The sequence below is a fragment of the Chenopodium album genome, chromosome 14 (genome assembly GCF_948465745.1).
Source record: "Chenopodium album chromosome 14, dcCheAlbu1.1, whole genome shotgun sequence".
Classification (NCBI taxonomy): Eukaryota; Viridiplantae; Streptophyta; class Magnoliopsida; order Caryophyllales; family Amaranthaceae; genus Chenopodium; species Chenopodium album.
The window spans coordinates 31,619,382-31,632,460 of NC_137847.1; the positions used below are offsets into that span (position 1 = coordinate 31,619,382).

At 40.9% G+C, this 13,079-nt stretch overlaps 1 protein-coding gene across 1 annotated transcript; it reads left to right on the forward strand.

The window, feature by feature from the left end:
- Positions 1-2,799: 2,799 nt before the first annotated feature.
- LOC145579142 (protein CHUP1, chloroplastic-like) lies at positions 2,800-9,021 on the forward strand. The gene is made up of 7 exons (XM_081636409.1): positions 2,800-3,671; positions 4,291-5,196; positions 5,335-5,466; positions 5,652-5,833; positions 5,932-6,043; positions 8,445-8,588; positions 8,749-9,021. The coding sequence occupies exons 1-7, from the start codon at positions 2,910-2,912 to the stop codon at positions 8,815-8,817; spliced, it is 2,307 nt and encodes a 768-aa protein (XP_081492535.1). The 5' UTR covers positions 2,800-2,909; the 3' UTR covers positions 8,818-9,021.
- Positions 9,022-13,079: the final 4,058 nt, after the last annotated feature.

The following is a 13,079-nucleotide window of genomic DNA, read 5'->3' on the forward strand; positions in this document are numbered from 1 at the left end:
CTTAATCCCCGGAGAAATTCAGAGTAAGCCATTTAATCCGGCAGATTATGAATTTGGGCTTTTTCTTGGTTAAATCTCTGGACGTACAACCGTAGGCCCTCATTTTTTCCTTGGTCAATTGTTGCCAAATTAAGACTTGTCTTTCGAAGTGGTATGTTGTAAGAGAAATTTCCCACAAACAGCAAACTGAGAGTGGTAAAGCAATTGATACACCCGGCCGGAAGGCTATTAAACCAATCCTGCGCCACACCTTTCAAAGTGGTCGGGAAGCATTTGCACCAGGTAGCGTCATCTACGCTTTGTAAGTACATCAGGTTTCTGTACGAAGTGATATGTTCCTCTGGGTTGCTCGTACCATCATAGGCTCCCACAAGTACACTTTTTACCTTCGGCGGCTGAGGAGCAGTTAAAATTTCTTGCGAAAACGGAGGCGGCTTATCTCCAAGAGTCAGTAAGCGCATCTGCCAATCAATTGGCTGTGGTTGCACAGGCTGTCCGGCCAAATAGGGAGTTTGGCCGAGCGTTTGACCGAACGGCCCATATTGTCCGAAGACCTGGGGGCTCGCCTGCAAAATGCCGTTGAAACCCTGGGGGGGCTGAAGCGACTGCACTGGAATAGGGGTTTGAGTACGCACAGCTTGACTCCTGCCGGAGATGGCCGAGTTGCTATGCTGGGAAAGGGAGTGGTTGGAGAATTCATCCGACATTGTGGGAGTGGAGGCTGTGTCTGAGTAAGCGGCACGTTCCCGTTGTTTATGCCGAAGGTAGTCTCTCGCGTCCTTCCAGCGTCGACACGGCTCTGTCTCCTCTCTTCGAGGCTGTCTGCCCCTCCCCCCAGCCGACTTGGTTTTCGCCAACAGACTAGAAAAATTCGTTCTTGGCACCCTAGGAGACCTTCCATTCGGCCTGCGAAATGGGGTGTTCCCAACATCTGTTGCATTGGTTACTCTGTTCTGAGTTTTCTTTGGAGCTCTTTCTCCCTCTTTTCTGGGCGGCTGCCTAGAGGTAGAAGCTCGGATGCTCTCAAACTCCTTCCGAAGTTTGTAGAGTGCGGTCTGTAAGCAAGCAGTAGTAACTTGAGGATCATCGGCCTCTTGAAATGAGGCGGTCAAAGGGTCACTAGAATGAATTGTAGGGACTATATCCTCTACATGACCGTCCTCGCCTGGACGAGGGCCGGTAATAGGTGTCTGACCATCTATTGCCATAACGGACGAGTATCCCCACAGACGGCGCCAAATGTTTCGGGTATTTTTTGGATTTCCTCGGATACTGGTCACGCTCTCTAGGCAACGAGACTCGGACACCTGCAAAATGAATGAATATTCCTTTACCGGAATATTCGCCTCCGACGATCAAGTTAGAGATCTAAAACGGAAAGGCTAGAGAGAGAAAGTAGAGAGAAGTTGGAGCTATTTTATGCTCTTTTTATGTAATGTCGTAATCCCCCCTCCTATCATAAATGATTGAGGTATTTATAGGGGTGGGAGCTTGTGCCCCTTTAGAATTTGTGCCCTAAAATTTCGTGATGTGATTGGCTGCGCAATTACGCAATGCCACGTGTAATATGGGGGCGTCGTTTTGCGGCTTTCATGAAGATCTCTCGGGATTCGGGCCATGATGTAATAAGGCCTTCTTAAATGCTGATTTCAGGGGCTCTTTATGCCTTGGACACGGGGCATCTTCCCAGAGTGACACGTGTCACCTTTTGATTGGGCCACCTGTCGCTACGGGATTGGTCCACGTGCATGGGGTATTTTCAACCTAAACAATTGGGAATCAAATTATATGGTGGGATAGAAGAGAGAATATATGGTGGGATATGGTAAAAGTAGGAGAGAGAAAATCATGACCGAAGTTATTTTGGGCAACCATTGGGAGTGTTTGGTCATGTGACTTGGTCATAGATGAGTGAAAAGAGAGAGAAAATATATAATAATCTATGATTAAGATTTTTTGGTCATCCATTGACTCATTGAGTATGCTCGAAAAACTAAGAGTGATTTTGAATAGGGATGTCAATGGGGCGGGGCGTGGCGGATGTTGGTCTGCTCATCCCCATCCCCGCGGCGGGTCTAAATTCATCCCCATCCTCGCCCCGGCGGATACAACTCCAAAACCATCCCCACCCCACCTAATCCCCATTAAAGACCCGCCTAATCCCCGCTTAATCCCCACCCAAGACCCACCTAATCTCCACATCTCAAATATACAATCCTATATAATTAATACGGATCACAATAAAAAAAAAATTCTTAATATTACACACGTTTTTATTTATAATATAAGTGTAGTAAAAAGTATTATAATTAATATTTTATTTCACGTAATTTTTTTATAAAATAGTATAAAAATATATAACTCTGTTTTTAAAGATATATAGATGTGCGGAAGGGGCGGGTACAAAGTGGGGTGGGTACAACTTAAAATCCACCCCCATCCCATCACCCGTGGCAGATATGATTCTTATCCCCATCTCCGCTACATCACTTGCCAAGCCGAGACCCATCTCCGTCCCGTCCCGCCCCACTGACATTCCTAATTTTAAATTTGGATTTAAGATTTAACTTCAAATCGGGTCGAATATAATGGAGTGTACGACCGGGGAATATAATAGCCTCAAGTAGACCGTGAGCCGGGAAATAATACGACCGTTGCTCTCACCAAAGCCCTCCATCTCCTTTTCTAAACATTCAAATTTCAAAACTTTAGAAAGTCATAGTCTGAAAGAAAGCCTGCCATATTTCTCGCAGTTTATCGGCTTCAAATTAAACCCACGCTCCCCAATTTCATTGATATCAGAGCTTCATTATTCATTCAACCTTCCAATCAATTATATAATCTCATTTTGAAAACCCTTCATTAATTTCCTCCGAAAAATTGAAAAACCAAGTATTTCAGCGTGAACAATGAAAGAAGAAATCGAAAAACCCAGAAAACTGAAGTTTTCTAATGAAAATCAGCCACCAAAGAATGTAAAATCAGGTAATAATTCATCTTCCAAGTTGAAATCGGCTTCTTCATGGGGTTCTCATATTGTAAAGGGTTTAGGAGGAGAGAGAAAAAGTAAGCTTCAGGCAACAACAATGGCAGCAGCAGCTAAAGTATCTGGGTCATCTGAATTGAAAAACAACAATTTAGGTGGGAATCGACCCGTTTCGAGTAAGGTAAAGAATAGGGGTTTAATCAGTGATTTATCTTGCTCTGTTGCAGCAACTCAAGTTCATCCTCATGCTTTACAGAACAGCATTAATAGTAGTAAGCTTACGGTATCGTTGTCGCAAGATTTGTTTGTTGAGATTGAGAATTTGAGGACCCTTTTGAAAGAATCAAAGCAAAGGGAGTTTCAATTGCAATCTGAGTTGTCAGAATGTAGGAAAAATCAGAAGGTTTTGGAGTTAGAAAAGGAAGTTGAAGGTAAGAAGAATGAGGTTGAGAGCCTGACTAGGAAAATTAAACTGTTAGAATCTGATTTTGAGAAGGGAATTGATGGGAGAGAAGATTGTGAGAATGAGGGTTTCATTGAAAAATCGAAAAAGCCGAAAAATGTTGAAATGGAAGTGATTCAACTCCGGCGCCTTAACAAGGAGTTGCAGCTTCAGAAGAGAAATCTTTCCAGTAGAGTAGCTTCTCTGGAATCTCAGCTGTCAAATTGTGCAAAAAATTCTGAGGTAAATTTTTAATTTTCTCAAGTATTTTAAATTTCTATGGTTGATCTTGATAAATGTTGTTTTAATTATGTTGTTTGTATACAATCTGGAAGTGGCTGCTTTCTGTTTTGATACTCCATTCATGTAATTGGACTCGGCCATAAGCAAGTGTCTTGCACTCCTCGTGTTAGAGTGTTGAGCATCTGACATGGACAGTTGAGGTTAAAAGGAGATTCATGTGTAATATATAACTCCATTCTTGCACGGTCTCAACCTTTTCTATAGTAAAATCGAGCAACGAGTCCAGACTTATAAGATAAGCTCATGGTTAATACACAATAGTTAGGGTATCATATAACCAGAATGTAGAAAGATGATGTTTCTGATTTTACTAATTATGATAGTTGATGGGATAGAGCCGAACATGGCTTATCGCTTGGTCAAACTTGATAAGTTGATGCTGAAGTAAGTGTTTGCTGTGCAGCTAGAAGGTTTAGTATGTATGTAGGCAGTATAGTTTATTAACTTAGTGTTATCTGCTAATTTCGAAACACAAAAGGTTTCGTATGGCTTTATTCTCCATTCTGTTAAAATTATTTCGACAATTATGTACTGAACTTAAATGTTTGAATATGATTAGAGTGAAGTCATGGGGAAAGTAAAAGCAGAGGCATCAGTATTAAAGCGTACAAATGAAGATTTGTCAAAACAAGTAGAGGGGTTGCAGATGAATAGATTGAATGAGGTTGAAGAGCTTGCTTACTTAAGGTGGGTTAATGCTCAATTACGCAATGAACTTCAAAACCCTTGTTTGTGTGGTGCTGCTGATGTGGAATCGACCACTCAGTCCGAAGAAAATACCCCACCAGCTAGATATCCTCTAGAGTGCAGCAGTGCTAGGAGATTGAGTGTTTTAAAGAAGCTTAATAGATGGCCTGTAACTAATGCAAATTTATCTAGTCAAGATTGTTTGATCGATTCAATGCTTGAAAAAAGGTGGGAGGGACACATTGAAGATGGGAGTGACCATTCAGGAAGAAGACACTCCATAAGTGGATCAAAATGTTGTGATGAGGACTTAATGATGAATAGGAGAAGACAATCAGACGGGTTTATGTGCTTAAAAGAAGTGGAATGTAAGGGAGATTCAGATGATTCACTAGATTATCAAAAGTTAGAAACTATCAGTGTTTTTGCTCCAACAGAAGTTGAAAAGAGGGCTTTAAGGATTCCAAACCCCCCTCCAAGACCTTCTTCTGCAAAGCCAAATGAACCAAAAGAAGCCAGTGATGGTCAGAGTCCTGTGGCACCCCCACCACCGCCACCTCTTCCTCCTCCTCCCCCACCTTTTCAAAGGTTTTCAGCAGGAAGTAATGTCGGAGCTGTGCAACGTGCACCACAAGTTGTGGAGTTTTATCATTCATTGATGAAGAGAGACTCAAGAAGAGATTCGTCGGGAGGAGCAGTATCTGATTCTCCGAATTTATCAAGTGTTCGAAGCAACATGATAGGAGAAATTGAGAATCGATCCTCATATTTGCTTGCTGTAAGTTCTCAATATTTATATTTTCTTTCATATTTCATGATTTAACATTTAACTTGTTAAAAGAGCTATTGTTGTTCTTTTTAGTAAGTGCTTTTATCATTATTGGCTTTAATGCTTATAGTGGTATTGTTTGTATAGATTAAGGCAGATGTTGAGACTCAAGGGGAATTTGTTAATTCATTGATTCAAGAAGTTAATAGTGCGGTGTACCGAAATGTAGACGACGTTGTGGCATTCGTCAAGTGGCTGGATGATGAACTGTGCTTCCTTGTGAGTAAAGTGTTTATTGTACTTCATTTCTTAATGCCTTTTATAATTGCTGAAAGAATTAGTTTTATGTCTGATGATGACCTTACTGTTGTCATACAAACTTCATAAGTTTTGTAATTCTTTTGAAGTAAAAACAGAAAATTTATGAATCTGAATATGTCTCTTGTGGTTTTATTATTTGTAAGGTGGATGAAAGGGCAGTCTTAAAGCACTTTGATTGGCCAGAAAAGAAGGCTGACACCTTGCGAGAAGCTGCATTTGGCTACAAAGATCTTAAGAAATTGGAGTTGGAAGTCACTTATTATCATGATGATTCTCGATTACCCTGTGACATAGCCTTCAGAAAAATGGTTTCATTGTCTGAGAAGTAAGGACAGATTATTCTTTGGACATTGCATTTTCATATGATAAAATTTTCTACTCTAGTTGATTTTATCTCAAGAATTTCTTGATATTTGATTTCAGGATTGAACGTACTGTATACAATGTACTTCGAACAAGGGAGTCGTTGATCAGAAGTTGTAAAGAATTCAAAATTCCTACAGATTGGATGCTAGATAGTGGTATCATTAGCAAGGTGTGTTTGTGTTTATGCTTTTGCTGCAATATTTTCCTGTACTTATTATAATCACTCTGGTTACATAATTTTTGTCAGAAGTGCTTTCTCATATGATCATTGGGGAGGAAAATGGGTGTAGTCGTGTAGAAATAGTTAAAATCTCCTTCCTATTTTCTAACAAAACATGGCATAATGAGCAAGTGAAAATTTCTCAATGACAACTTTGCACAACGATTGCCACCAAATCAATGCCTTCATTAGTTTTGCTGGTTCTCTAAAGAATATATAAAATGCCATCCTTAATTATTTGTTGATATAACCATAAGAATTGTTTATGAATCAAGCTTTGCAAGAAATAAATAAAAAATTGTCATCCTAGCATGCTAATAGTGCCATAGTGGCAATGTGGCATAGCAATGGAGGAGTTTTAATTCTCTTGCTTTTAATCTTAGCTCATTCATTTATTAAGGTCTAGAGTCTTTCCTTGGTCATGGTGCTGGACTATCTTCTTTTGATACAGGCAAGAGGAGGCGTCTTGACATCTTTATTGGTACTCTGATCTTCGACTATGAGGAAGAGGGTGGGGTTGGAGAGTTCAGCAAATAAACAGTGAGGGACTAAGGACAGAGTTGTAAATATTGGTATTTTATGGCAATTCATAACTCATATCTTAAAACATCAATTCAGCTGATAATTATCTTTCTTGCTGTTGTCTTTATAGAGAGAACATAACTCATAATCGTAACGGATAATGTTACTATAGAGCACTTCTGTTCAGAAATAAACCAAAAACATTTATATAATGTTCTGACTAGAATGGTTCATAGCCTTGCTAAATTTTGCAACCAAATGGTGGACAATATAAAAATCCATGCCTCTTGTCCCACGTGTGGAGACTGATATCTAGAGAGATATAGATGGCTACTTTGAAGCTAGCTTCCCTGTTTTTTTCATTGGTTTATTCCTACGTTCAAGTCCCGTTACCAATCAATCAATCAATCAATCAATCAAAGCCTTAATCCCAAAAGTGGGGTCGGCTAACATGAACCAAATTTGATTATTCCGTGTAGTCATCAACATAAATCTTTCTCCTCCATCCCTTACGATCCAAAACTTCATCCTCACGTAAATCCATGCACTTCATATCCTTCCTCACTCCTTCCAACCAAGTCATCTTTGGTCTCCCTCTTCCTCGTTTAATCCCTCCATGGTCCCACTCTTCCACTCTTCGCACCGGTGCACCCTCGGGTCTCCGTCTTACATGTCCAAACCAACGCAGACGATTTTCCCTTAATTCCCTGCTCCTCTCTCTTGTCACATACTGTTAATAACAAAAGGACCAGATGATTTCCTGTTTTGATCATTTTAGATTTATAATTTAAGTAGGTTCACATTTTCAATTTAATAACGAAATCTGAATACTATACCTGCTACTAATTGATCATGTGTCTGCTATTTAGTATCAAGTCATACATAGTGCATGGATTCTTTTTAGGTCTGATAGTTTGTAGTCCATTTGTTAGAAAAAGAATAGAGTTTAATTATATGTTTTTTTCTGTAATATGGAGTACCTTTGAAATGACTGTCTCAATTATTTGATACAGCTGGGTTCTGGGAAATGTTGCAGACAAGGATGTATTGAAAACATTTGTCATTACCTCTTATTATCTATTATTAGTCTAGATGTATACTTCAAAAGGGGCGTTTGCTTCAAATGCAAAGAAAATAGGAGTAACAAACTGCCACTAAAGTTTCACCGTTTAATATTAAAGACATTTTGATGAATTTGCTCTGGATTTGCTAGTTGTTGCTGCTTCCTGCTGTTTAGCCTTCTTATTCCCTTGTTGTTTGCCTGTTTTGGGTTTCTTCATCACACTATCTAAGTAATTGTTTCTTTGCTATGCATTCAAACACCCCAGTTGCATAAATTAATATCATTTAGCAAACTCGCTTCTCTGCTAATAATTGAATACTTGTACTCTTTTTTACTGAAATAATGTAATCACAATATTATGCTATTGGCCTATGCACGTGACCTTACCAGCACTGTTTCATCAGAACTAGCTAACTTTTTTTTTTTTTTTTTTTTTTTTGAGAAATCAGAACTAGCTAACATAAATTCACCAGTAAGGGAAGTAATTAACATTACAACATCTGCAAACGAATTTAAATAATATTTCTCTAATAGCTAATAAAATTGACATTACAACATTCAATGAATTTGAACTGTGTTCAACTAAGTTATTTGCCTCTATTTCAGTTGATGCCCAATTGAATCTCGACTATCAAATTTGTAGTCTGCTTCAGTGCTTCCCATACTTATTAAGAAGACCTTACTTTAAGCTTATATTTTGTTCATCGAATGTAATCTTATTCCAAGGTAGGGTTGATTTTCATTTTGCTTCATTATATTGTGCAGGTAAAGCTTGGGTCTGTAAAGTTAGCAAAGAAATACATGAATAGAGTGGCTACTGAACTCCAATCGCGATCATCACTTGAAAAAGATGTTGCTATGGACTACATGCTTCTTCAAGGAGTGAGGTTTGCTTTTAGAATTCACCAGGTTAGTCATAAAATCACACAAATAATTGGTCTTACGAGCTAATTAAAATTCCTCAGCAGATTATGATGCACTATTTGTTCTATCCATTCGATTCTCATTCCTGTTAGAAATGTACTTGTATTTGCTTTGTAACTTTTCCTTTTTCCTACGCCAATTACAGTTTGCTGGAGGATTTGATGCGGAAACCATGGAAGCGTTTGAGCAACTCCGGAAACTTGCAAATGCATAGCGTCGAGTTAGCATTTAGATCGCCCATATTACAGATTTTGTATCTTTCTATAATCATATTATTGTACATTTTTAGGATATGATGATTCAAATTTTGTTTAGAGGGGAAGGGAAGATGAGGTTGGAGCCTTGGAGGCCACGGGAAGATGATTTTGTAAGGTATCTCAGTGAGCTTCTGTGTAGAGCACAAAGTAATGAATGTACTCAAGGGGTCTTAACCTCCTTTTTTTGTATGTAAACTTAGCGTGACATTTCCTGTAATACTGTAATCCAGAAAAGCTATTTCTAATAATATACAAACACTTTGTAATTGTGTTAAACTTGTCTTTTAACCAATGCGATGCATGCAACATGCTTGTTATGGTCAATTTTCCAGCACGGCCCGACGCATGACTTGACTCTACGACATTGAGGGACGACGAACGGGCTGGTAACCGATCCAGCGCGAGACGCGGATTTGACCAAAGCCCACGATGGTGTAAGGCCGTGTAACAGCTATTTCCCAGCAACAAGATTAACTTAAGATATTTGAAATGTATCCAGAGAAGATCCTTCATGAGAAGATAAACTCGAGACTTAGTCTCCCAACGGCTATACCCTATTTTTTAAGGAGTATTCGAATTTAGCATTATAAATAGTCTAACATTTGTAATCAGCAAATCATTCATCTCTACGTACTCTACTCTTCTCATACTCATTGTATTCTCAAGATATTCATAGTGAAACGGTGGTCTTGCACCCACCCGCAGTTTTTTCCGCATTTGGGTTTTCTACGTCATCATAACACCTTGTCTCTCATTGTTTTATTATTCATTATTTAGTTTCTATAGTTTAATCTCTAGCCGTCTAAGTCCCAGCCTTAGGTCGCCCTTAGGCGAAATTTGACATAAACAATTTGGCACCCACCGTGGGGCCGACGACTAGATAATCCCTCAAAAATTCCAAAAGCAACCTTCTTTCTTAACAGGTCATTCATCTATCATGGGTTCATCCAGAGGAAACATGACGATCAACTAGCTCATAGAAGAAATCCGCAAGACTCGGGAGGAGCTCACGCAGCAGATAGCGGAGAATGCTCGACTCGCAGAGGAAAGTCGGAAGACCGCTGACACTCTCAGGAAAGAGTTGGACATTGTCCGCAGCATCATGCCTCGTCGCCGCCACAACACCAATGATATCCCTCCATGATGGAATTGGATTCTAAAGATGAATTAGATAAGAATGATGGAGAGGACGATGCAGATGGCACCGATCAGGAGGAAGATGACGATGTAGATCCAACGGCCACAGGCTGAGCAAGATTAAGGCCCAGAACTCCAAGTTGCTCCGTCTGCTGAAAAGGCTGCCCGACGCGCCAGTCCCGACCGTGACAGAAGAACCTGATGGTTTTGCTGCGTTGCCCTTCGTGGAAGAAATAGCAATGGCAGACATCCCTAGAAGGCTCAACATCCCTCCTCTAGCATCGTCGCTCTATGATGGAAGCACCTGCCCATTGGAGCATGTCAATCACTACAAGCAAAGGATGTGGCAATATTCCATCCCCCGCAACCTGCTCGAGCCAGTCCTCTGCAAATCTTTTGGGGCCACCTTTACAGGGCCTGCCCTTGAATGGATGTGTGATATTAAGCGTAATTCTATTGCCAATTTTCAAATTTTGTGTAACAAGTTTTACAGCAAGTTTAACAACAACTGCAAGGTTGAAAAGCAAACGAGCGACCTTTTATCGCATCGTTCAGGCAAGCAGAGAGTCCATCAAATCGTACTTCAATAGATTCAACAAAGATATGATCGGCATCAAAGGATATGACGTTCGAACAGCCATCGAAGCCTTCAAGAGAGGATTATCAGACGAGTCGAAGCTTTACAAGGAGCTGACAAAGTACACTGCACGACCTTCGAAGAAGTCAGGATGCGTGCCCTAGCTCAGATGCGACTGGAGGACGACCTCGTTATCAAGAAAGGCATCATGCCCTCGCCCTCTCCTAGCAACAACAGAGTCGACAGACAATCTAATAACAAGAAAACTTGGCGTCGTAGACCCTATGACAGACCAGGGTAGGTAAACAGTGTCAAATGTCAATAACGTTGTTAACACTAACAATGCACAAAGCTCTGTTGACAGGTCCCAAAAGCAAGATGCCGACGCATACCCCGACATCGCTGAATATGGATTCTGCGTCGACATCGGGGGCGTGGTGAATGCCCTGCATTCCTTAGGTAATGTTGCCCGTTGGCCCAGGAAGAGCGACAAGCCAGATGAAGGCAAGGACAAATCCAAGTGGTGCGACTACCATAGCGACCATGGCCATCGTACTAAAGACTGCAATGCCCTGAGAAAATAAATAGCCTTGCTCTTGAAGAAAGGTCATCTAAAGGAGCTGATGGGAAAAGGCAAGCCAAGCAACAAAGAGGCGTCGCCCCAGCAGCCCAGCAATCTCAGCAAGCTCCTAAAGGACCAACGATCACTAAGGTAGTCAATGTTATCTCTGGTGGATCTGATATTTGTGGACTAACATACTCTACACCAAAGAAAATAGCAAGAACAAGTACCCTCGAGGAAGCTGTTCTGAAAGACATGAGATCAAACCAAGACAAAGCCCTAGAAGCAATGGTTCTCGCCTTCGACGACTGCGACTTGGGAGATTATCGCGAAGAGCATCATGATTCCCTAGTGATATCCTTAACAATTGGAAACTGCCTGCTGCGAAGGGTGCTAGTTGACGGAGGAATTTCAGCCAACATCCTTTTCAAAAGCACCTTAGAAGATATGGGAATCGACACTAGAGACGTCGTCAAAAAATCAAATGTTCTTGTAGGTTTCAGCGAAGAAGCTCAACACAAGTGGGGAGATCGTGTTGCCTACATTTTCTCTAGGTGTCCACCTATCAACTCGCTTCAATGTTGTGGATTGCCCGTCAACTTACAATGCCATCATCGGTCGTCCCTAGATTCATAGAATGAAGGGCGTCCCCTCGACATATCATCAAGTAATCAAATTCCCAACCAAATGGGGCGTGCAAGAAATCAAAGGAGAAAGACAAGAAGCCAGGAGATGCTACAGCTCCACATTGAAGCCATCCAAAAGGACAGTATAGCAATTACAACAAGGACCAGCGTCATAAGAGCCCGACGAACAAGCGATCAACGAAGTGAAGCTGGATCCCAGCAAACCAGAGCAAACCGTCCAAATTGGTGCGTCGCTCGACCTAGGTATCAGGTCTGAACTAATTAAATTTCTTAAAGCTAACATAGACTGCTTTGCTTGGTCGCATGAAGATATGACAGGTATTAGCCCTAACATGATCACTCATAAGCTGAACGTCGACCCTAATCATCGACCAGTCAAGCAGAAGCGACGAAAGTTTGCACCAGAGCGAAACCAAGTAATCAACAGTGAAGTATAAAAGCTGCTCGAAACAAGAAAGATAAGAGAAGTCAAGTACCCCGATTGGCTAGCAAACGTCGTGGTAGTCAATAAGAAGAATGGTAAATGGAGAGTATGCATAGACTTCACCGACTTGAACAAGGCATTCCCCAAAGATCCGTTCCCTCTGCCACACATCGACACTATGGTCGACGCAACTGCTAGACATGAATTGCTCACATTCATGGATGCATACTCAGGTTACAACCAGATTCTGATGCACCCAAACGATCAAGAAAAGACAGCCTTCATGACGGACAAAGGAATTTACTGTTACAAAGTTATGCCGTTCGGATTGAAGAATGCAAGAGCGACATACCAAAGGCTCGTTAACAAAAAGTTCAAAGAACAATTTGGAGATACAATGGAAGTGTACATCGACTACATGCTAGTTAAATTCAAAAAAGCCGATGATCACATTAGACATCTTAAGCAGTCCTTTGACGTCCTAAAACAGTATGGTATGAAACTAAACCCTACTAAATGTTATTTTGGAGTTTCTGCAGGAAAATTTCTAGGGTACATCGTGACCCAGAGAGGGATTGAAGCAAGCCCTGATTAAACCAAAGCTATAATCAACATCCAATCCCCAAGGAACGTCAAAGAAGTACATAAATTAACTAGACGCGTCGTGGCACTTAATAGGTTCATATCCAAGTTGTTCGACAAGTGTCGCCTGTTTTATGACGTCCTAAGGAAAAACAAGGGGTTCAAATGGTCAGAAAAGCATGAAAGGGCTTTGCAGGACTTGAAGCAACATATGGCATCACTGCCGCTCCTTTCCAAGCCAAAAGAACATGAGATGCTGTAGTTATACCTAGCTGTTAGCACGACGTCCG

Bases quoted from the DNA above. Each gene is read 5' to 3' on its own strand.
- LOC145579142 (XM_081636409.1), top strand. From the start codon at position 2,910: ATGAAAGAAGAAATCGAAAAACCCAGAAAACTGAAGTTTTCTAATGAA. The intron at 5,467-5,651 runs GTGAGTAAAGTG...ATTATTTGTAAG, and splicing joins ATGATGAACTGTGCTTCCTT to GTGGATGAAAGGGCAGTCTT. The intron at 8,589-8,748 runs GTTAGTCATAAA...CGCCAATTACAG, and splicing joins TTGCTTTTAGAATTCACCAG to TTTGCTGGAGGATTTGATGC.